Source organism: Malaya genurostris, chromosome 3 (assembly GCF_030247185.1).
Source record: "Malaya genurostris strain Urasoe2022 chromosome 3, Malgen_1.1, whole genome shotgun sequence".
NCBI lineage: Eukaryota > Metazoa > Arthropoda > Insecta > Diptera > Culicidae > Malaya > Malaya genurostris.
This window is the reverse complement of record NC_080572.1, coordinates 39,274,291-39,300,355: the sequence shown is the minus strand read 5'-3', so window position 1 is coordinate 39,300,355 and position 26,065 is coordinate 39,274,291. Positions and strand designations below refer to the sequence as shown.

Sequence of the window (26,065 nt, the reverse complement as noted above, 5' to 3'; positions counted from 1 at the left end):
TTTATTTGGCAATGAAATTTCCATAAGTATCAAAAGTTCACTGTTCAAAAAAATAGCAGTATTAGAGTTCATCTCAAGAAAAAAAAAAAACAAAGTGAAATAAATTCAGTTAATATTGTTCCAGTGAAATGTGCGCATACCCTATTATTTTGTAGCGTATCCTCTGTTTTTGATTACGGCTGCGCACCGTCTCGGCATTGAGTCTACAAGGGCTTGGCATCGGAAAACAGGTATTGCCGCCCAGTAATCGCGTACTACAGTCCACAGTTCATCCGCATTCATCTCCCCACAGATTCTCAATAGGATTGAGGTCGGGAGACTGCGCTGGCCACTCCATAACCTCAATTTTTTTATCTTGGAACCATGCTTTGGCACGCTTACTGGTATGTTTTGGATCGTTATCCTGCTGAAACAACCATTTCAGGGGCATTTCCTCCTCTGCATAAGGGAACATTACTTCATTGAGTATAGCGATGTACCCATGTTGATCCATGATGCCTGGTATGCGATAGACTGGCCCAACACCATTGTACAAGAAGCATCCCATACCATTATTTTAGCTCCACCGTGTTTCACTGTTTTCACCGTATACTTTGGTTGATATTCTGTGCAAGGAGGACGTCGCACGTATTGTCGACGACCTTTCGAACCAAACAGACTGTGGACTCATCAGTCCACAAAACATTGCGTCATTTCTCCTTCGGCCAACCGATATGCATTTTGGCAAACTTCAGACGGTTTGACACATGTCGTTTTGTCAACAAAGGTACCTTCCGAGGACTCCTTGCATACAACTTAGCTTCCATTAATCGTCGTCTGATTGTAACGGCGCTCACAGGTAAGTCCAGGTCGTCTTTGATTTTGTTGGAAGTCGTGTTGGGATTTATGTGAGCCAACTTAGCAATTTTTCTGTCGATTCTTTGGGAAGTGCATCGCTTCCGGCCACGACGTTTAGTCTTTTCTTTCCATTTTAAAGCATTACTGATCATTTTAGCGGAGCACCCGATTATTTCCTGCACTTCTTTATAAGTTTTGCCTCCATCAATCAAGGATTTGATGCAGTTCCGTTTTTCCTCGGTGCAATGCTTACCACGACCCATTATTCTGCAATTCAATAAAAACAACCATATTTTCCATCTTATTGTTTATATTCTTAATCTTATCGGTAGAGAAAATACCGAAAAAGTTGATAAAATTCCCACAAATCAGCAGTTTACAATAAAACTTTCGACACTGCTATTATTTTGAACAGAAAAAAATTGACACTGCAAATGGTAAATACAAAAATATACACTCGTCAAAATGTGTAAGTTGCAAACAATACCTATTTACGAATTGGGATATCACTACTACATATTAAGGTAGTTGGTTAGCTAAACCAATGACGCACACATAAAAAAAATATTCAAACTAAAAATAGGTTATGGTGCACTGCTATTTTTTTGAACACAACTGTATATAGATTTTGTTATCTCGACGAACTGAGTCGAATGGCATATGAAACTCGGCCCTCTGGGCCACGGTTCTAAAGTCGGTTTTCACAGCGACTGAAAAGCCTTTCTATATGAGAAAAGCAAAATGTAAACTCGATTTTCAATTGTACCAATAGTCATGTCATTAGTAGAGTCGTCTCATTATTTTATCGATTACTTGACTTTCGATCAACGAATTGTGATAAAGTCGAATACAATATCTTTGCTTCGGCTCTATGAAGCAATACCGCAGAAAAAAATATTTTAAAAATTGCTCAATATTACTGTTATAGCGACGTGAAAACTGGAAGCGAATGCATCTTACCCTTAAGGTCAATCTATCGAACAGAGACAGCAGATCTCACTCTACCTATTGGCTTTCGTGTATGAGCTGCCCAATGCGCGCTACTTATATTTTACGATCAAGTCAAAGTTTGAGTAGATAATGATTGTGTTACTATCTATTATGAATTCAAAATGTTATTTACCTTACTTTTATTTATCTAAAATTTCGTTAGTACCCACATTTTTGTCTACCTAATTTTGGGTATCACATAGAAAAGCTCGACAATGAGCGATTTCTCCTAAATAAATACCTTTTTCAATTCGCATAATGGTGCAATGATGCCTTTCTCATATTACTTATGTTTTCAAAAACACCACTAGAAGATTCTGTCAAGATTTGTTTTCAAACTTGAATAAAATGCTGTGTGGGTACAAATATAAATCAATGCATAGCAAGCCATGACCATTGCGGTGGGACAACTGATCAAGGTCCAATAAATGCTGTACAGGTAAGAAGTCATTATCTCGGGCGATTCCGTTGATTCGTTGGGTAGCTAACTATTCACAATGGCGATCCTTTGCCAGGTGTTGCCATTTTTATTGCAGCAAATAACAAGAACCGCCAATAATATTATATTAATTATTGTACGTCCAGAAAGGAATCACCCTGAAAATTAAAGATATTCGCCGTAATATTTTAGACACAAAGTTTTCGCTTCAAAAGAAAAATTGCTGACCTAAGAGATTGCGTAATATTCAAAATTGGAAAAGGCGGATCATTATGGGTGCGTATTATGAGCGGACAACGAAAGTTGCGCAATAAAGTATGTTAATCAAAAATTGCTCTCACTTTGGAAAAGCGGATCATTAAAATCGCGCATTGCTGAGCGGACCAGGAAGGTCGTTCATTTAAAAAATTATAAGAGGACCAGAAACGTCATGCAAAAACAGCGGATTTGAAAAATCGCGCAATACTGAGCGGATCGTCATATCGCGCACATTGATTTCATTAGCCTTGATAGTGACATAATGAATTGTGTTTGCTGTAGTATGCCTTATGTATCTAACATACATTTTTTTTATTTGAATAATCTAATTTTGAAGACACACTGCTTAACCTAACATACATGTTTGTGTTCCTGATTCCAAACAAACAAAAATGATATCATGAAAAATGGAAAATATATTCGATTGATTGGAAGAATGAGCAGTTTAAATGTAAACAGTTAACCAGTTCGATAAGGCACTTTCTGTGGAGCTCTCAATGTGTGAGCACGTTGGTTCGCGTACAGTGCGACACTTTGACATGACCGGAAAATGCGTTACATGCGGAGTGTATTTCACTCAAAACACGTAGCTCAGTTTTGCTTCCCGGATATCGTCTTGAACCTTCTGAATCAAATGATAATGTGATGGATTGTGTAATAGATTAATGGAAAATCGAAAAGCAAACATCATAATACAAGCACTACTCAAACTGTTCATTTGAGTCTGAGTAAAGTTCATTTACTTACCTTACCTAACAGCTATAGGCCTGGGGTGTCCTTTGCTGTATCAAGAATACGTCTCCACATAACTCGGTCCATGGCTGCTCGTCGCCAGCCACTCAAGGCACGGGCGCTTCTGAGATCACCCTCCACTTGATCGATCCACCTTGCTCGCGGCGCTCCTCTTCTTCTTGTACCAGTCGGATTAGATTCAAGAACCATTTTCACTGGACTGTCGCCCGACATCCTTATGACATGCCCAGCCCATCGTAGACGTCCGATTTTAGCTGTCCGTACGATGGGTGGTTCTCCTAGCAACTGTTGCAATTCGTGATTCATACGCCGTCTCCACGTTCCGTCTTCCATCTGCACTCAGCCATAGATGGTCCTCAGTACCTTTCTTCCGAAAACATTGAGGGCGCGTTTGTCCTCTGCCAACATAGTCCAGGTCTCGTGGCCATAGAGAACAACCGGTCTAATGAGCGTTTTGTAGATGGTCAATTCGTGCGGCGGCGTACTGTTCTCGATCGAAGGGTTTTTCTGAGTCCAAAGTACGCACGATTTCCTGCCAAAATACGTCTCTATATTTCTCTGCTGGTGTCGTTGTCGGCGGTCACCAGTGAGCCCAAATACACAAACTCGTCAACCACCTCGATATCGTTACGGTCTATCAATATTCGTGGTGGGAGGCATAGTGTTTCTTCTCTAGGGCCTCTTCCTCTCATGTATTTTGTTTTCGACGCATTTATGGCCAGTCCGATACGCCTAGCTTCAGCTTTCAGTCCGATGTAGGTTTCCGTCATCTTCTCAAGGTTACGTGTTACAATATCAATATCGTCAGCGTAGCCAAAAAGTTGTACGGACTTTCGGAAGATCGTGCTACTCGTGTTGATCCTCGCTCTTCGAATCACACCTTCCAAGGCAATATTGAACAAGATACAAGAGAGTCCATCACCTTGCCGTAGCCCTCTCCGAGATTCAAAGGGACTCTAGAGCGTCCCAGATACTCGGACGTAGCACATCACTCTATCCATCGTTGCTTTGACCAATCGCGTCAGTTTATCCGGGAACCCGTATTCGTGCATGATCTGCCATAGCTGATCTCGATCGATTGTGTCGTATGCCGCTTTGAAGTCAATGAATAGGTGATGCGTGGGTACGTTGTATTCACGACACTTCTGGAGTACTTGTCTTATCGCGAATATGTGATCCGTAGTTGCGCGGGCTCCAGTAAATCTCGCTTGGTACGGCCTTACGAATTCCTTAGCTATTAGTGATAGACGACGGCAAAGGATTTGGGAGAGTACCTTGTAGGCGGCGTTGAGCAATGTGATTGCGCGGTAATTGCAACAATCTAGCGTATCGCCCTTTTTGTAGAGGGGACATACCACTTCATACATCCATTCCTGCGGTAGAATCTCCTCCTCCCAAATCTTAGAAATCATCTAGTGCAGCGCTCCTCCATGTTTGAGCAGCTCGCCTGGTAACTGGTCATTGCCCGCAGCTTTGTTGTTCCTCAGCTTGCCGATCTCCTCACTTATCTCCGTCAGATCAGGTGCTGGGAATCTGTCGTCGGCTGAGCGTGCACCCAGATTGATTCCTGTGTCGTTCTCTGTATCCTGTACTTCGCCATTCAGATGCTCGTCATAGTACTGTTTCCACCTGTCGATCACCTCACGTTCATTCGTGAGAAGGTTACTACTGGTATCTCTGCACATTTAAGCCTGTGGCGTGTAGCTTCTACGTGAGCGGTTCACCTTCTCATAGAATTTTCGTGTGTCATTTGCGCGGTACAGCTGTTCCATCGCTTCGCGATCTTGGTCGTCCTGGTTGCGCTTTTTCTTCCGGAAAACCCTGTTCTGTCTGTTCCGTGCCTGTCTGTATCGTTCCTCGTTCGCTCTAGTGCGGTGTTGCAACATCCTCGCCCTTGCTGCATTCTTCTTTTCGACCAACTGATAATATTCGCCGTCAAAGCAGTCATTTCCTCGATTCGATAACCTCGTACCTAGTACGGTTGAAGCAGTGCTACTCACGGCAGACCTTATATTTCTCCAGCCGTCTTCAAGAGCCGCCGCACCAAGCTGCTCTTCCTTTGGTAGCACTAGCTCCAGTTGTTGCGCGTATTCCTCTGCAGTACGAACGCTACGTAGCTGCTCGAGAATGGATCCAGGCGTTCCTGTGCGACAAGTGTTGTGCACCGTCGATAGTTTTGAGCGCATACAAACTGCAACAAGGTAGTGGTCAGAATCAATGTTGGCACTGCGGTAGGTGCGGACATTGATGACGTCGGAGAAGAATCGCCTGTCGATGAGAACGTGGTAGATTTGATTTTCCGTATGTTGATCAGGTGATCTTCAGGTGGCTTTGTGGATATCTTTGCGGGGGAAGAAGGTGCTTCGAACTATCATTCCTCGGGAGGCTGCAAAGTTCACGCATCGTTGGCCGTTGTCGTTTGTTACCGCGTGCAGGCTCTCCAGCCCGATCACAGGCCTGTACATTGCCTCCCGGCCTACCTGAGCATTCATGTTGCCGATGACCAGTTTTACATTTCGCCGTGGACAGCTGTCGTAGGTTCGTTCCAGCTGCGCGTAAAATGCTTCCTTCTCGTCATCGGGTCTCGTCTCATGTGGGCAGTGCACATTGATGATGCTGTAATTGAAGAAACGACCCTTGATCTTCAATACGCACATCCTATCACTGATTGGCTGCCACCTAACCACGCGCTGGCGCATCTTGCCCAACACTACAAATCCCGTTCCTAGAACGCTGTTTGTCCCACAGCTCTGGTAGAAGGTAGCCGCTCGATGCCCACTTTTCCACACCTTCTGTCTCGTCCAACAAAGTTCCTGCAGTGCTACGACATCGAAGCCGCGGATTTGAAGCTCATCATGCAGCATTCGGTCGTATCCTGGGAAACCAAGCGATTTGCAGTTCCATGTGCCAAGCTTCCAATCGTAGTCCTTATTCCGTCGCGTAGGTCTTTGCCGATTATTCCGAGTCGTATTTATATCCTGATTATTCGTAACAAGTGTTTTCCGGGCGGCTTGTTAGGCCTGCACCAACCTTCTGTCTCGCCGGAGGGCCATCGTGTCAGCACTGTTTAGAGACCCACACTGACACAAGGACGGTAATCAGCCGCTCCTAACATGGAGAACAGACGCTGCTTCGAGCCGCACCAACATGGGGAACAGACACGGTAGAGATGACTTGTGATGTGATGTGAAGTGAAGCCACCATCAGTTCAAGGACTTGCCAGTGGATGCGGGTAGACTTACAGTAGCCCCGATATGACTCATCCATTCACCTTCTTACTATAGCTGTTACCGAAAAGCGAACAAAAAGGGTTGGGCGGATACGTAAGTTGAGTCACTTACTCGTATTCCGCGGGAATAAAAGATGCTCTTCCAACCATAATATCCAGTGCATGGATGAAGCATATCGCTATACATGCTTGAACCCGCCTGATGGTTTGTTGGAGAAGGGCGCGTCAGACTCATGTCAAACCTTCAGAAGGAAACAAGTTTCCTTCCAGTGACTTGGGCTGGCTATCCACAATTCCTCGTCCAGTCATCAATTCGTCCGATGTCCTGATGCTCCCTCCTCTTTACGCTCCCGTGCAAAATGTTTTATATTGATAAATACAATGAAACATAGTGTAATGAAATTAATATAACATAATGATATAATAGATTACAAAATAATATAATATAACATAATATAATATAATATATTACGAAACATGATATAAAATAACAGTTAATGTAGAATGTCAGTTATGCTCTTCTATCTTCGCAATACTGCAGGAAGTAGAATATTTCTCTTCTAATAATAATAATAATATCTACATCTATAAAAATAATATATGTTATTATTATTGATGACAAATTAATAATAATAACAATAAATATAATTATGAAAATAACAATAAAAAACAATATAATATAGTACAATGAATTATATAATAAATAATAGAATAAAAAAAAAATGATATGTTGCGATATTCTATGATATTATATTACTTGAATTTATATGTCATTTCTCATCCTCTCATTCTGCCATCAACGCATTCCATAGACCATTTGTCACCACAGACACACGTGTAGGCATGAAACAGGAACCAGTGAGAACCAAGCTCACCTTGTGACGACCTTGATATTTAGTTGAAAGTTACTTTAAAAATGATAACTTATAAGGAAAACAAATTTATATTTTGCGCAGAGGTACGTAGTACTACTCATAATAAACCCTATAATATAATATAATATAATATAATACAACATAATGCAATACAATATAACATAATATAATAGAATACAATATAATATAATATAATATAATAAAATATATTATAATATAATACAATATAATGTGATATAATGCAATGCAGTATAATACCATACAACATAGTATATAATAACATAAAATAGTGTAAGACGATAATATATGAAATAATATGCTACGATACGATATAACAGTTAATGTCGCAGTGTAAGTTACGCTCTTCTAATAATAATAATAACAATAATAATAAAAATAATAATAACAAAAATAATAATAACAATAATAACAATAATAATAATAATAATAATAATAATAATAATAATAATAATAATAATAATAATAATAATAATAATAATAATAATAATTAATATAATAATAATAATACATGATGTAATAAACAACAGAATTATATGTTGTAATATACTATGATAAACACTGCATTTTAGGATGGGCTTCAACCTACAAGCATTTCGCACCCTCTCATTCTGCTACTAACGCAGAAGGCGATAGCACCCAGTCGACGCCGTTCTATTGACCAAATGTCATCATAGACGCTCGGGGAGGCATGAGATAGGGACTTGTGAGGAGTTAGTTATCTCACCATTTGACGACCAACAGACACGGTAGAGATGACTTGGGTAAAAACCCAGTTTTAATGGATGTTTATTTTTTGGTTTTTAAAAAAGTGTCCGATTTAGCCCCGATCTCGCCGTCTAATGATAGTTAATAAACATTATCATCAAAGTCTTAAACCTTTGTTTAGTTTGTTTCATAGATATGACAATTTAGGAATTGATCATTCTAAACATTTTTCTGTCTCCTTCTAGATATGTTGGTTTAAATAAAACGATTTTTGAAACGATGATTTGAAAATAAATACAAATCAAGTTGCGGTTTAAATATAAAATTTGTTTCAATGGTAATGATCACAAAACTGTTTATAGAACACGTTATTTTCAGCTCCGTACTGCAATAACGTCATTTTTAAGTTATAAATAAGGAATTGAATTCAAATTAATTTTTAGAAGAAATTCGCAATTTGCTTTCACTATTTGGCTATTCAATAAAATAGCTTTTGAAATATATGTCACAGTCAAAAATCCAGGAATAAAGAGATATTTAGATAGTTAGATAGTTTTATTAATTTGAATAGTTCTACTGTCAAACTCCAAACTGTCGCTGTCGTTATATTTTTCTTACATTGATAAAAGTACACACGATAGACTCATGTAAAGTAAAATTTCAAGTTGATGTTCTTTTTGATATCAGACATAATCAAAGCTATTTCAAAATGTAGTTCATGTGTGAATTCACTTGAATGCTAGTTTCATTGCTTCTACACTCAGATAAGATGCGTGTTTCCATTTGATAGTGTTTAACACATGTTCTATATGTGTTTGACACATCTTTCTCAAGTAGAAATTTGTATGCGGCGTATTTATATGAAAAACACTTGATTTGAAAAACCTTGAATAAATTGATATTTATATGTAAAACAAGGAGAAAGCTATAGTTTTTTTTACATGCTACAGAAAACAAAATAGCGTTCGTCGGTTTATTGAACAGAATAACTTACTTTCACACGACATTTTGGTTCCCGGTATACTATCTTCACTATCCGTTTCAGGTATCTTATTTTGCCGTGTATCGTTGATATGCACCTACGAAATGATTCTGTGATCTGGATTTTTTTCTAGTCATCATATTATTAGTTCAATTTAAAATAGATTTTGTCTCATGGGAGTGTGATTGCGTGAAGACAGCTTCATTGTTATAGATTATGCCATGTTTGTTTTGTTTTAGTATTCAATTTCAAATGTCCACAAATTTTCATTTTTTGACATCAGTATATATTTCTGAACATGCGTTTACTTCATATTATGTACATATAGATCATACGTTTAGTAATTTATTGTATGTAAAGAAAAATATTCGTTTCCTTGTTGCTGATTTTCCCCGTCTATATCGTAAATACAATTAAGCTTATTTTATACAGATTGATTTAGATATTTCAGGTTTTAATTTCCGAAACCGAACTACAAAAGTTTGTCATATATTGTGCTACTTTTTATTCTGTCATTATCTGTCTTTACATAGGTGTGAGAGATTCATTTTTTTACAGCACAGTATTGCAGTTCTCCATATGATTGCCGGTGTACTAATACGATAACTTTTTCTCTTGCCATTTCTCTGTTCCTCTCTTCGTCTCTCTCTCTCTCTTCCTAAAATAACTCTTACCATTATCACCTGCTCTTTGAAATGATGAAACAAATCAATCAACAACAATCAAACAAACAACACTCGAACCCACCCAATCTACAGATTCGCTACGATGATGAAGACGAGGATGAAGGTCCCCAGCCGGATTCCACACTCGAGCAGGGAGTGCCACTTCCTGTTCGACTGCAGGGCGGCTTCCCTCCGGAATTGGCCTCCACGCCTCTCGAGGATATTGACACTTTTTACTCGAACCAGAGGGTAAGTATTACAGTAATATTCAGGTAAAACTCAATCAAACGATAATTGACAAAGACAATAATTCTGATCGGGCAATTTAGACAATAATTCTGATCGGCCTAACTCAGCTTCATGAGAAAATGTGATATGGGCAACATCGCTGATTTTCTTTTTTGCTAATGCACATGAAAATTCAATGGTCCTCCACGAAAAATCTTCCATCAGTTTAATTTTATTTCGTATGACTTCGCGTCTATACTATGCAATCCTTGCAGCTCTATCCTGCGTGACAGTGCTCTAAATATACACGACCATCAACGACATGCCCACGTATGTCCACAGTATCGATTGTTTTGCGGTGTTTTTTTTTATCCGTCACTCTTCGAGCTTTTCGTTGTCGATGATGCGGGACTTGGCCGCGGAGGTGGTGTTCTGTTGGTTGTGTGTTCAGGTTACAGGATCATCATTCCAGTATGACCGGCACAGGACCTGATGTATGGTTGATGTTGTTACGTACTACAGGCCACCACTTAGCTGTGCTAATTCACGACAGCCAATATCAGTACCTTCTTCCCAAATGTGGTGCTATTCTGGGCTGGAAAGGATATACCAAGCAGAGTAAGAGAGAAAAAACGTTCACATTCACTGTGGAACGGATCACATCAAATATTGATGCCATGTTTTACCCCATCCACAGACTTGTTTTACTCCCTCTTCTATGCTGGCTACGGTGCACATTTACTGAGTAGGGGAGACCGAGGCTGGTTGGCCGAACGGCCGTTTGGCAGAGCAGCTTTTCTGAAAAGGCTATTGTGCACAGTGGCGACATTTATAATGATTTTAGTGGAGCATTAGGTCACCCATGTACCCACGTAATTTGAGGTGCTCTGTGTTGTCGTTTGTGCAGGAGCACGTTTTTTTTTCTTTTTTCGGCTATTGGTTTTCAGTATAACCTTACTTTTATTTTAGTTAATCGTTCTTTGTTAATTGTTCTCGAAAACATTCATTGGAGCAGGATGTGCGGGTTGGTTGGCCGAGTTGTAAATTTGGCTTAGAATAAAGTGCACTTAGATTTTCGTAAAATTTTATCCTTTTTTGGACGGAATTGGTTTCTATGTTTATATTAATGATCATAAGGAAAAATATACATGAGAAATAAGTAATGGAAATAAATTAAATGGGAGTTTTTTCACGTTCTTAAAAATAAAAAATGATGCATACAGACTTTTTTAACTAATGAAAACGTTTATTGATACAATTGATGTGGTTCACATATCTTTTAAAACTCGGCCAACCTACCCCGGCTCTGTGGTTGGATGGCCGATTTTTTTTCTCCGCATTTGATTGTTAATAACTATTTTCCTGGTTTTCATACAGAAATGAAAAAAATCACACATGTGCTCAAAAGGTGTATCTTTATGACAGAGCAAAGCGTTCATCAAAATGTCTAACCAGAAAGCGTACAGAAATTCCGAAAGCGAAACTCGGTCAACTAGCCCCAGTCTCCCCTATATAAATTCTCGCTTATGGTACACGAAAAAGTGTGAGCTCAACAGCATTTCACGAGCTTGAGCGACCACTTCTGGATGCTACTCCGTTACTGATCGAGATTACCTGAAATTGTACAAAATATTTCTAGATGATCATAATGCTCGGATGCACCACAAAACTCACGGATTTCCCGTGGCTCTAATCTTTGAATAACTAGGGGAACGTGGCGCTTGAGCCATTTAGTCAAGACAATATAAACGAGAGAATGGGATTCAGACAAAATAGTTAATTCATATATCTCATGATCAAAAAAGAACCGGTATTTTCATTTAAAAAATTCCCGCGCTTGTCCAATCGGTAAACTTTTATTCTCTCAACGTTGGCAACACTTTTATACACATTCTGTCAAATTTTGACGAATATCGTACGATTAGTTTTTGTTTGGCGTCTATACAAAGAAGTTGAAAAATTTTCGTGTGGCGATTTTTATAATGGATGAAAATTTAGAACAATGGCTCGCCTTCGAAGCGTCATTCGGTTGATTGTTGTGCGGTTTCGACGTCATATTCATAGATCCACACCTCATCACCAGTTATGATGCATTCGATGAATGTGGGGTCACTATCTGCGTTGGAAATCATCTCTTTGGCCACATCAACACGACGCTGTTTTTGAATGAAATTCAGCTTTTTTGGCACCAGCCGGGAAGCGACGCGTTTCAAACCCAAAACATCAGTTAAAATGTGTTCGGCTGATCCATAAGAGATGCCCAACAACACAGCAATCTCTCTAATCGGTACAGAACGATTTTGCAACACGATTTGCTTCGCCGATTCAATGTTTTCTTCAGTAACAGATGTTGTTGGGCGGCCAGGGATGACATACTGAAATCATCCGAAAGCTCTATTTAACAGATAAAGTACGTGTATTAATTATTCCATAAATTGAATCAAATCATTTTGAATCACCAAAAAAATGTGTTGGAGAAAGTCTGTAGTAACAGTTTCATGTTAATTTAGCTGCCAGATTTTGCCTATAAGCGCGATAGGTTGAATATAATGAGTGCATGTTTTTGTTTACCTTGCGCGTCTTCGGATGTTGTTGTTGTATTAATTCCTAAATTATTACCATTTACCCTATACTTACATTTTCTCATTCTCGAGACATTATTTGTTTGATATTTGGCGTTATAAAAGAAGATCGGATGGTGACAAATCAAGCCAAGTGGTAATTGATATGGAGACGAGCTGCGATCACGTATAATCTGCCTACGTAAAATAATCACTGCGTGTTGCAAAGGAGCACACAGAACGAAATCAGTTATGATGGATAAGCATTCGAAATGGTTGAGCACTATAGATAAAAGACACTGAACTTTGACAAAATAAATTCAAGTTGATGGCCGACCTATGGTGGAATTTGCGGAAAGTAGTCAGCGCTCAAAACGTAGAAGGTATTGGTGTAATAACAATTTGTATAGTGTATTGAGTTATTATCAAGCAAACGCTTCTAAACACATCCAAACCGTCGTTGACATGGTTCCAATCAATACATGACAACTGGTCAAGCATCAGTTCGCATTTAGGGATGTCGGAAATTTCGAATTACTCGATTATTTAATAATCGAGTATAATTTTAAAACTAATCGATTGAAATTTATTTGATTATCTTTGTTAGTAATCGATTACTCGATTATTCATTCGACTATCACTATGGGACTTTTTGATTATTCGATTAGCTCAATAATCGAATATTAGTTTTTAAGTTAATCGATTAAATATTACTCGATTAAGTGTGTTATTAATCGATTACTCGATTGTTCGATCGGAATTGCGACATCCATATTCGCATTCACATCTCATCCAAGTCAGTCGATAAAACAAAACCGCTTACGTTCGGGACAGAAGAAACCAAGTACAGTATTGTGTAGTGAACAATAGAACGACCTCGAAATGAGTGAACCAAACTAACAAAAGCTACCGCCGACAGGAAAGAATACATAAAACTAAACCGCTTACGTTCGGGACAGAAGAAACCAAGTACAGTATTGTGTAGTGAACAATAGAACGACCTCGAAATAAGTGAGCCAAACGAACAAAAGCTATCGCCGACACGAAAGAATAATTGTTGTTGACTTCAGACAGTGCAAAATTCGACCTTCGATACGAGAACTTGCAATAAGACAAATAATGTTGTTTACGTCCAGTTTTATAAAGAGTTGGATGCAATTCAATTCGCAAAAGACAATAATAATGTGCACTATGTGGAGCAAGAAACTATCAAGTACAACATTTCAGTATATATGGGGGATAGTGCTATAGAAGTGCGTGTGCATGATCTTCCCTCAAGCGTCATCGATCCTTATATTCGCAAAACTATGTCCCAATACGGAGAGATTCTCTCTATCGAAAAAGAAAAATGGAAGAATTCTTTCTCCGGTATTCTGAATGGCGTACGTTTGTTACGCATGCGCTTGAGGAGGCCTATACCTTCTTATGTGACATTCGGTCAGGATACAAGAATCCCGTGCAAATCACTTGTTACCTATGACAAACAGATGGCCACATGTCAATATTGCCAAAAAGCTGTTCACTACGGTAAGCCATGTGATAAACTGGACAAGGAGACAACTACACCGAAGAACAACGGTGCTTCCTTCACACCAAACCCAAGCAACCCCAGTACACCTGTGACAGTCACCAACAACAGTGAAACATTCCCTTCAACGAAACCATCCAACGTATCCCCATATAACAAAGTACACCAGCTGCAGTTAACAACTTACCATCCAACCAACCAGCAACTGCAAACAATGTACAACAAGACGCATCTACAGCAACTAGCAACGAAATCAACAACCATACCACCGATGCGGCAATGAATGACGAGACGAACCGCGAACAAACTGTCCCTCAATCCTCGCAGGAGGAAAATGGAAGCTTTTCTCCCCCTAGAAAAAGGGTGACAACGAGATCCAATACAAAAAAAATTGTATGTATGTATGTATGTTTGAAGCCACCATCAGTTCAAGGCATTACCAATGTATGCGGGTAGACTTACAGTAGATCTGAATTTGATTATCAGATAGCTTTCATATAATTGCTGTTAAGAAGGCCAAAATAGGTTTTGAGGACCCGGCGCCTTCCAGCAAGAACATCCGGTCATATAATAAAGAATTTCGCTGTACCAGCTTAAACCCGCCTGATGGTTTGTTTGTTAGAAGGGTGCGTCTTACTCATTTCAGACCTTCAGGGAAAAACACAAAGCTTCCCCCACATGACTCAGGTTGGCAATCCACTCCATCATCCAGTCATTCACTTGTAAGATACCCTGATGCACTCCCTGCCCCTCCCCGTTGTCGATATACTTGAGCATAATACAATATAATATAATATAATATAATATAAATTTATATAAAAAATATGATATAATACAGTACAATATAATATGATATAATTCATTAAACATAACACAATATATCATAATATAATATAATATAACATAAATTAATGCATTACAGTATACTACCAAGCTAGTACAAACTTTTTTAAAAAGCTATGTAAATCATATAAGTAAAAATCCGTTAAAAATCACCGTTGCAGACGACTTTGCACGTAAGAATGTCTGTTGGGTATCTGTTCTCTGTGATATAACATAATGTAATATAATGTAATATAATAATATATAACATAATGTAATACAGTATAATATAATATAATAAAGCACATTATGATATAATATTACACAATATATTCTAACAATATACTATAACATAATAGAATATAACACAATACATATACTTGTAATATAATATGATATAATGCAATGCAGTATAATAGCATACAACATAATATAACATAACAGAAGATACTATATGAAATAATATACTATGATACAATGTATAACAGTTAATGTCGCAGTGTAAGTTATGCTCTTCTTTCGTCGTAGTACTGCAGGAAATATAATATTTCTTTGTTAATCATAATAATAATTATAATAATAACAAAAATAATAATAAAAATAATAATAATAATAATAATAATAATATTAATAATAATAATAATAACAACAATATATAATACAATGTAATATAATTCAATTCAATATATAACAAATAATGCAACAAACAACACAACCACATGTGGCAATATACTACCATAAATATTGCACTTTAGGATGAGCTTCAAACTACAAGCCATTTCGCAGAAGGCGATAGCACCCAGTCGACGCCGTTCTATTGACCAAATGTCATCATAGACGCTCGGGGAGGCATGAGATAGGAACTTGTGAGGACTTAGTTATCTCACCATTTGACGACCAAAGATCCAATACAAGAAAAAAATTGTATCTAAAAACTCAGCTAAATCGGCCACGTAAAGCTTGTATGCAAATAGGCCTGAATAAAATATCTTTTTAGTAAACTGGCCAAGCATCAGTATTTGGTTAGTAGAGAGTTGATCAACACATAGACTTGCACAAATATGTTGCCATCGTATCATAGTGTGTTTCGTGCTAAAAACAAATGTTATCCTAGCAAATTACGAATTGATGAAACGGTAGCTGAAGTGAAACTTCAAAATTTATTGAATCACACTGTCAGTCGAATTATTGAAACTCATCAGGAAGATATTTGTCGAAAAGTGTTACTAAATGTTTCTCAACATTGGTGAATTATTTAAAGAGACCGCTGAATCAAATATTAAAGATTTTAGACGAAACTGCACTACAAAAAGCAACAACACAAAATGACTTCATAGACTATTACTGAACTCAGATCCTTTGGTTTCCGACATTAGAAATATTCCTCGCCAGAAAATTTCATCTCTTCTTCAATTATGTATCATTATCGAAAAAATAATCTATTTGAGTGATATAAATCTATGACAAGTTACAGACCATTAGTTTTTGTCAATCAAATCATGAGGAAAAATGCACATGAAAAAATAGTGAATGAAAATCAAAGATATTTGATTATGCTTAACATAATACAAACCATTATCTTCAGTAGAAATGGTTATTTATTGACAAAGTCTATTTATGGCCGCCCTTCCATAGGACCTGAACCACTGTGCACTTGCATTGCTTGCTGACTTTCTTAAATCTCTCGATATACGTTTGACAACATCCAAGATGGCTGATAGCGGAACAAAAACGGATATCAGAAACTACCAGATATGAAGCAAATATTGCAAAAGAGACCAGATCGTTCGGTACGTACTGTGGCTAGAAAAATAAAAATGTCTCCAATTGCCGTGCATATTTCCAAGCACAAGCAATCTACCATAATAATAAACAGAATGTGTCGGCTAGAATCCGGGCTCGCCAGTTTTATCGCTAATATTTGACTAAGTTTTCCTGCACGATAATGGACGATTGAACTTATGTGCTGGAGCTTCCCGGAATCAAACGGTGTAGATGAACATTTCAAGACGAAGAAAAAAGCCAAATTTCCCGAAAAATATTTAGTTTGACAAGTATTATTTAGCTGTGGTCGAGCAAGCCAAAGCTTCGTCACTACCGGAACGGTAAACAAAGACATATGCCGTGAATAGTGTCTGAAAAAGCTATTGATACCATTCCTACGTAGCCATGACGCTCCCTCGCTGTTCTGGCTTGTTTGGCATCTTGTCACTACGTCAAAGATGTTTTGGAATGGTGTAAAGCGAATGAATTCCATGTTGTGCTAAAAGAGGCTGTTTAGGCCTATATTAGAGTTATAGTTTACCGAGCAAAAACGTACACACTCTATCCAGTGAAACAGATAACGAGGTAGCTACCCGAGAAAAGTTTAACATCAAAATGAGAACCAATTGAAATCTGTTTATGATAGCAACATCAGATTGATTTGATATCACATTATGTTACTTGGGTAGCGTTACGGAACTAAGTGTAGCTTTCACTTTTGCGTTCTACACATACTAATTTAGGTATTACAGATGCCTATCATTTCCTGTACAGTTAAGTTGTGTTCATATAAAAATGTAAACAACCTTTAAAAATTGAACTACCAGTACCAGTGTGGATTTCTTCAGAAAGTAAACTAGTGAGTCAACGGTCTAGAGAACCTAGAGTCAGTCAACTCAGTACTACAGCTAGTTAAAATGTGAACGTTAGTCAAGATAGACAATTCCTAGCAATTGTCATCGTTTCAGTTGTAATAAATACCACAATAAATCATTTCAGTTAAATACAAATATTTCTGTGTTCATACTGCACCGCAAATCAGGTTTCCCTCGTGCACATAATTCCGATAAACCACAAACGTTAATGTGCGCAAGCTAATCCACATAACTGCTCGGAGTTGCGAGTTATTGTGAGGTATTGAGCTCTCGTGAAGAAGGAACTCTTTCAATCTAAACAACAAGCTACAACTTTAGATAATTTTTGAAAATCTAACATAAAAGTAGCTAAATCGGTTGAATGAATAAAAAAATGCATCTTGGATTAAACTAACCGCAAATTTGTTTTCTTTTCAAAATTTAATCTGTCCAGATTTTGTCACGATCAAGCCTTATATGCGGTGATGAAATGTTACATGATTGATGGAAGTGTAGTAATAGGACGATCATCACAAAGCAGAATATCTTCCGTATTGAAAAATTGCCGATTAATGAAAATTTTGCAACTTGGAATAGAATGGGATAAGCTTCAGATGACTAATAACACCTTTTTGTTCGGATTTCTCTTCTCTATTTTCAGACATTCGTAGTAGTTAGCAAAGGAAAGGACATTTATCGTTTTTCTGCCACAAATGCATTATATGTACTCGATCCGTTCAATCCTTTACGTCGTGTAGCAATTTATATTTTAGTGCATCCACTGTTTTCACTTTTTATAATCACAACCATCCTTACCAATTGTATATTGATGATCATGCCTGCTTCGCCGACAGTCGAATCTACCGAGTAAGTATTCTTTCGATCATGACAAGACATACTTGAAGTTCATCCCTTAGCGAATATTTATAGGAAACGCTCATACATATAATCGACTTAGTGGTATTTGTTTTTTTTTTCTTTTCTATTTCGAGTCAAGTATAATCGATCCTATATAATCAATGTCAATTTGTTTCGTCTACTTTTTAACATCCTAACTGTTATGTGCTAGCGAAAAAAAACTAAAACAGAGTCAGATTATTTAGATGAATAACTTATTTGTAAAGAGTTTCATTAGGAACGAGTGAAAAAAGTATATAATCAATAGACATGTTTTTATTCTGGTTTAAATGTACTTATGAATTCATTTCCCTAATATTTATGAAAATGCATATAACCGAAAAGATTCACTTTAGTTTTGTGCTATTGACGTAGAGACAGTCCGTATATACGTATTTGTGCACTACGTTCCTGAAACTTTTAAGGGGATGAGCTGTTTGTTGATTAAATAGTAATTGTGTTATGCAATAAAACCATACTCAGTAGTTAGCTTCATGTAATGATCCGGAAGACCTATCGATTAGTGCGAATCTATGTCTCAGTTTAGGCTTTATTATCAGGAGTAGAATACTAAATATCTAGCACCGTATTCCTAATCAAGGATAATTTGGATAAAACTAGTTAATTTACCGACGAAAAATTTATGCTCACTGTGTTTATAATTTTCCGAAGAGCATTCAATGCAATAGCGCCATTGAACCGTATGTCAAGGATCATCGGTATTGATTCCAAAAAATAATGGACTACAATCAATAGCATCAGTTTGCAGGCTCCAGTGAAAACCATGCCACCGCTGTGTGGAGAAAAATATGTTTAAGCGTTAGTAAATGAGAGTAAGAGAAAAAGAAAATGGTCCAAAACCGAAGAAGCTCGCGACAAAAAAGGTCAGCTCATTTCATGTGACGTTTGTTGTGCTCTACGAAAACCAACACAGAAAGAGAAAGGGATAACTATAGGATAACTAGCTCCATCGAACAGCTGCCAACCTAAATAGATCGTGCCGTTAGTCGTCGCGCTTCGAATAGGTCAATAGGTAGATATAGTTTACCAGGTAGGTAGGTTCGATCCGCCGAAAGGAAAAGGCCTCTGGAGGAATATGAAACGGAATGCCTGCAGTAGGGTAAACCTGGGCGTGAAGGAAAAGAAAATCGATAGCTTCACACAATGGGCCTAGCTTCCCGAGCTTCACTGAGAGGTCAGAGCAGTACGTTCTGCATCGTTGCGTATTAAAGGGAGCTTATCGTGGCAATGCCAATCTAGCGAATACGATAAGTGCGGGCTCGAAAAAAATGGATTAAACGAAAAATTCACGCAAATTTCTGGGTGGGGGGATGCAGGCGAGAGGTGATCCAATTTAAATGGTTTAGCTATGCGATGGTCAAGTGATATTATTTCTCTACAAAGTAGTGGAAATTAATGGAGTAGAGAAACAAAATATGTTTTGATTGTATGATATTGCATTGAATTTTCCAAAACTCAGCTTCAGAATTCAATTCCAATATTGGATTTAGAATTTAACCTAATAATTTATGTTCAAAATTCAACCTTAGAATACAGTTACAGAATTCTGATCTGGAATCCAGATTCAAAATTAAGTTCCAGAATCGAGTCTCGGAATTTGGCTTCAGTATTCAGTTTCAAAAATAGGTTGAAAAAATTTAATTCCCGAATCCAGGTACAGAATTCAGTTCCAGAATTTTGTTTCTGAATCCAGGTCCAGAATTCAGTTCCACAATTAAAGTCCCGAATCCAGGTTCAAAATTTAGTTAAAGAAGATCCAGAACTCAAGTTCAAGACATTAAACCCCAGATTGCTGATCCAGCATTTAATTATCTAATTCAAGTCCAGAGTTTAGGTTTAGAATTCAAGTTCCGTTTTTTCGGACTCCAGGTTCTAAATTTATATCCAGAAGCCAGGTCAAGAATTTGGTTTCAGAATCAACGTCCTGAATCCAGTTTCAGAATCCAAATCTAGAATTCAGGACTAGAATTAGGTTCCAGAATCCAGATCCAGAAATCAATTCCAGAATCCAGTTTTAGAAAGTTACTGAATTCAGTTCCAGAACTAATTTCGAGAATCCAAATTCTGTATTCAGTTGCAGAATCCAAATTTGGAATTCAGAACCAGAGTTTAGTTTCATTATTCAGATCCTAAATTCAATTTCAAAATCCAGAGCTAAGATTCAGTTTTAGAATCCAATTTTGGAAATCAAGAGATCATGAATTCAAATGCAGAATCCAGTTCCAGAAAGATCCAGAACTCAGTTTCAGAATTTTAAATCAGAATAGTCTCAGAATAAATTTGAGAATCCAGAACTAGAATTAATTTACAGAAAACAAATCTAGAATTCGGGACCCAAATTTAGCTCTAGAATCCAGTTTCAGAACACGATTCCAGAATTCAGATTAAGCATTCAGTTGTAGAATCTAACTCTAGAATTCAGGACCAGAATTTAATTTCAGAATTCTGTTCCAGAATTCTGGTCTAGAATTCAAATTCAGATTCCAGAATTAGTGTTCAGTTTTAGAATCCAACTCTTAAATTCAAAACTGAAATTTAGCTCGATAATCCAGATCCTGAATTTAATTCCATAAAATTCCAGAATCTAAATCCAAAATTTCATTCCACACCAGAGCCAGAATTCAGTTTCAGAATTCAACTCTAAAGTTCAGGAATTCAACTCCAGAATCTAGATCCAGAATTAAATTCCTGAATCCACAGTCAGAATTCTGTTTCAAAATCCAACTCTAGAATTCAGAACTAGAATTTAATTTCAGAATCCAGAACCAGAATTCAAGTTTAGAATTTAGGAATTCAGGACTAGAATTCAGTTCCAGAATCCAGAATTAAAGTTCAATTCCAAAATTCTGTTCCCGGATTCAGGTCTAGAATTTAATTTCAGAATCCAGAACCAGAATTCAGTTTCCGAATCCAGGACCAAAATTTAGTGTATGAATCCAAATCTATAAATAAGGAATATAACTTAAAATACACATCCAGAACTCAATTCCAGAACCCGGAATTTAATTCCGATCTAGATAATCTAGATTTCAGAACTTGAATTCATTTCCAGAATCCAGCTTCAGAATTCTGGTCCAGAACTCTGTTTCAGAATCCAAATCTAGATTTCTGGACTAAAATTTCATTCTAGAACTCAAATTCAATTCCAGGTTCAGTATTCAATTGCAGAGTCCGACTCTAGAATTCACGACCAGAATTTTATTCTAGAATCTTGAACCAGAATTCAATTCCTGAATTCTGTTCCACAATACTGGTCTAGTATTAAATTCAATAATCCAGAACCACAATTCAGGACTAGAATTTAGTTCCAAAACCCAGAACCAGAATTCTGCTCCAGGATTTAGATCCAGGACTCAATTTTAGAATCCAGAACCAGAATTCAATTTCAGAATCCCACTCAGAACTAGAATTCAGATCAAGAATTCATTTCTAGAATCCTTTTCCAGGATTCAGGTTCGGAGCTCAATTTCAAATAAATTCCAGAATCCAACTCTAGAATTCAGGACTAGAATTCAGATCCAGAATCCAGATTCAGAATTCATTTCCATAATCCTGTTCCAGAATTCAAGTACAGATTTCAAATCCAGAATCAGAATTTAGATTCAAAATCCAACTCTAAAGAGGGTTTGAACACGATTGTATGAAAGTATGTAAAGTTTACAATAGAAAAGACCCAAAACATAACTCTGCTAAACGCTTGCTTGTGAGGTGCAGTGGTTTTAAAATAAATTTTATAAATAAATTCTCCAAATTTTAGTCATTTTCGAATATTTTTTCATCTTGTTAACCTAGAGACGTTATGGTTTCTTGTATTAAACGTTTGGTATGTTGAGATATATGAAGAAAATTTCGTAGGTTTTACATAAATAATATACTACTGAAATGCAATATCCTTAGTAATATTTTACGTTGTGAAGTTACTTAAAAATCTTCACCCAATGATTCCACCGTATAAATAAATACTATACGTCATATCTTTGCTGATAACAAGATTATGGAATAAAAATAAATATTCTGAGCTGAGAAAAAGTAAATGAAAAACAAAATAATAGTGTATTTCATGTTTTTAAGCCAAAACAAAAAAAAATTGGATAAATATAAATCGAGATAAATGTATCTTTTAACATTAAATCAATTGCTTAGAAGATAAAAGCTCTTTGCATAGCTTGAAGAAAACGATGAAGTGAACCTTATGTTTGAGTTTCAAACTCATGGAATTTCATTGCTCAACAGTTGATTGAGAACATGTTGTTATTTGAAATCTTATTAATTGATGTATCACAGTACGAAGTACTAATTCGTTTGAATGTACACAATTTCAACATACTTGATATTTCTAAGCAACGCGAAGAGATTTCAACTAAACAAATGGTTAATTTTGCAATGCGTTTTTTAGTTCTACTTTTTGCTGAATGCGGAATTTGACAGCATTCAAAACAATACATTTTCCAACTTCTTGAATATGTGCAATTCAGAAACCTTATTGGTCGAATAAAAAAAAATCAACTATTGCAAAACAATATACTGTGACATCGAAATTTTATGATCAAAGAGTTCTCCGTGCACTACTTGGAATATTCTGTTGAAGATTCCACCCAGCTCGATGCGATCGATGCGCTGCTCAAGTGGCTAGCTTTGAACTAAGCAATGGTGATAATTTTCAGATTTTCTTTGGAATCGAATACTAACTTACAAGAACATGCTAAAATTAGGTTAGCAATTCCATACGATGTTTTAGGTAACTATGTAAAAAAATTTAGCGCTGTTGAAAAAACAAATTTAGTTTAAATGTATCTAGTTCAAAATTTTGCTATACGCTTCAAAATTTTGCCGTTCTCGAGATACAGCGGTTTAAAAAAAAAACGGGATTTTTTATTTTTGACACGTTTTTCGGATGGTTATTTGAGTTTATTGAAAAAAAGCTTTTTTCTCAAAAGAATTTAATTTTAAGTTCTTATACAATGCTCGAGAGTCGCATTTATTAAAGATTTCTTATTGTTAAATAATACCTACAATTTTTATACAAGCCTTACAATTCGAAAATCGTCTAATTTCTATGTTATCTACAGAAACTAGAATAAATGAATGTTATTTTTGTGTTCCTTCAATAGTAATTGCTTTTGAATATTGTTCATTAAGATATTGTTAGATATTTTCATACTCTAATGTTTCTCCTCCTTTCGCTTTCGAGCCCAAACAAATAGTTCCTTTGCATTTTTAGTGGGATGTTCACGTTCCTTAGCAAGACTTATTACGTGTTTTATTCTTCCTCCTACGGCATCACATTGTCCCTTACCATGCAATCTTGCGAAAAAATGCCTTTCAACATCTATATCAAAACTAAAATCCCAGTTCAACTAATTTCGGCCTGTCACTCGTTTCTCACTAGCTGGTTTATTCGTAGTACCAGATTGTTTTATATACAACAACTGTAACCCTGTAACAACTAATAGGAACATTTTTGTAAGATCAGGACAGGATTACCCTAAGAAAATAACAGGTATATTTATTTCAGAAAACTTGGAAACATATTTTTTTCATTCTTTACGAACACTGGGACACATATTTTCTGATCCCTTTTCCATATATTTTGTACATTCCAAAAAACTGTTTGCTTATATGTTAACAACCCGCATGAACGGATACCATAAACCAACTATACGAGATATCGTCAAACGTTAAGGAGTATGGTTTGGATGATACATGAAATAGGTTGTTAGGCAGGTCTAATGGTACTTTTACATGCATAAAGATTCAACTACCATCCAAAATTGTTACAAAAAAAAAGAAATTCCGTTTTTTTTTTCAAACCGCTGTATATCGAGACGCGTAGCATATAGCAAAATTTTGATTAACATCTTTTTCATTGAAAATTTAGCATTCTTTCATACAATTTTGTTGAAAAATATATACAAAAAATGTTTTTCTTGATTTTCAAAAATTTACATTATTACTATTTCCAACATTACTTCTCCATTCTAGAAATTTGACAGTATTTTACTCTGGACTTCAGTTAGAACATATCAAAAATTAAAAAAAAAAACAAAAAAACCTTTTTTTTAGATATTTGAATTTAAAATGTTGTTAAAATAAAAATCAAACGAAATTTTTTTCAACAGTACTGAATTGTTGGGTGCTGTTTTCTAATCTGGGAAAATCGGAGTTTTTATGGATACATTTAGAGATTCATTGATAAATTAAAATCGCAGTACGTTTTATTCGTTTATTTACGAATTTACGTCAATTGTGTATATATAGTCCCATCCATGACGACAACGGTTGACCGATTCTTACCCCCTCAATTCATTAGTTCATCCGTTATTATCATAGATATCGTGACCAAATAAGTCCTATCAATTATTAATTTAAAATTTCATCAGAAATTTTAAGGTATAAAGAACAGTTTTAAATCATACGTTTATTGACAACACGTGAATAGTCTTTTGTTTACCCATATTGGTAAGGTTTTATCATCTGCATTCGTTCAAACTCAAGTAAATTGAATCGTCCAAAATTTTTCAAAATACATGGGATATGTCAAAAGAATCACCATCACATTATCTCGTGGTGACCGCGCTGATCGGATTCTTCAATTTTCGATCATGACACTTAAAATCACGTACGAAAGTACGTAAGTAGAATTGGTATCAGTTTGAGTGATTGAACAAACGAGTTATCACCAGACCACCAACTGGAGGGAATATTGTCGGTCAACACTGGTAGGTACTGGATAATAGCAGAATTGGGTCAGTTTTTCCCTTACGGTAAATCACCTGTTGCGTGACTTGAAAACGAAACAACACAAGAAACTCTCACGGGAACGCTGGTCTAGAAGCACGAATAGAATGTTTTTTTTTTCTCTGGAATTGACGAATAAAATAACTGTAGGCATGCACTACGAATGAAAACTAGTGGATGTTAATTACATAGACACGGTCGCGACATCGTGGCATCTGGGTTATTGCTCCGGACGTCTGAGGTTTACAAAACTAAGAGAAAGTGCAATTAAATATTAATGATTCGTAGGAAACACTGATAGCTTAGTAATTATCGACCAAAACTAGTCTACCAAATATTAGAATTGACTATAGAATTGACCCTAAAATTATAAATATTATTCGTCAGTCGCGTAAAAAATCATAGCGAGAGAATAGCATGACATTTTATATGTCTACTACAAAGACCTTTTGCCCTAATTCATTACGATAGTGTATTAGTTGACTTCATTGCATTTGAAGGGCAGTAAAACGGTGATACCGGAACCCGTATGGCGTCTCACGAAACCGGCAAAGCACGTACGTGCAATTACTGTGGTCGGTAGGGATAGGTACTGCAGTGATGTACACTATCACGATTCGTACGGTGTACCATCATTAGGATCACGCTCACTTTTCGTGTAAACATCAACACATTTTTTTTATTACCCCGGTGGATGTTCTTCAATACATGAGTAAATTGCAAAGCATAGACTTTTATAACTGTCATTCTGTGCTCGAATAAGTCCTTTGCAGAAAAAAAGCAGCAGTCGTGAATCGATATTCATATTGGTAAAATCTAATGACTTCATCCATTCCGTTTCACACATCATACTGTGCACCTCCATCGAATCACAAAAATTTTAGTAATATCGTAAAAA

General features: G+C 36.7%; 1 protein-coding gene across 50 annotated transcripts in view; it reads left to right on the top strand.

Moving 5' to 3' along the window:
* Nucleotides 1-26,065, top strand: part of LOC131434538 (sodium channel protein para) — a 198,337-nt gene that overhangs the window by 67,884 nt on the left and 104,388 nt on the right. For all 50 annotated transcript variants that reach the window (XM_058601349.1, XM_058601321.1, XM_058601352.1 and 47 more), the window contains 2 exons: nucleotides 9,848-10,003; nucleotides 18,173-18,378. In XM_058601349.1, the coding sequence (XP_058457332.1) occupies nucleotides 9,848-10,003; nucleotides 18,173-18,378 (362 nt within the window). The remainder of the gene's footprint in view (nucleotides 1-9,847; nucleotides 10,004-18,172; nucleotides 18,379-26,065) is intronic.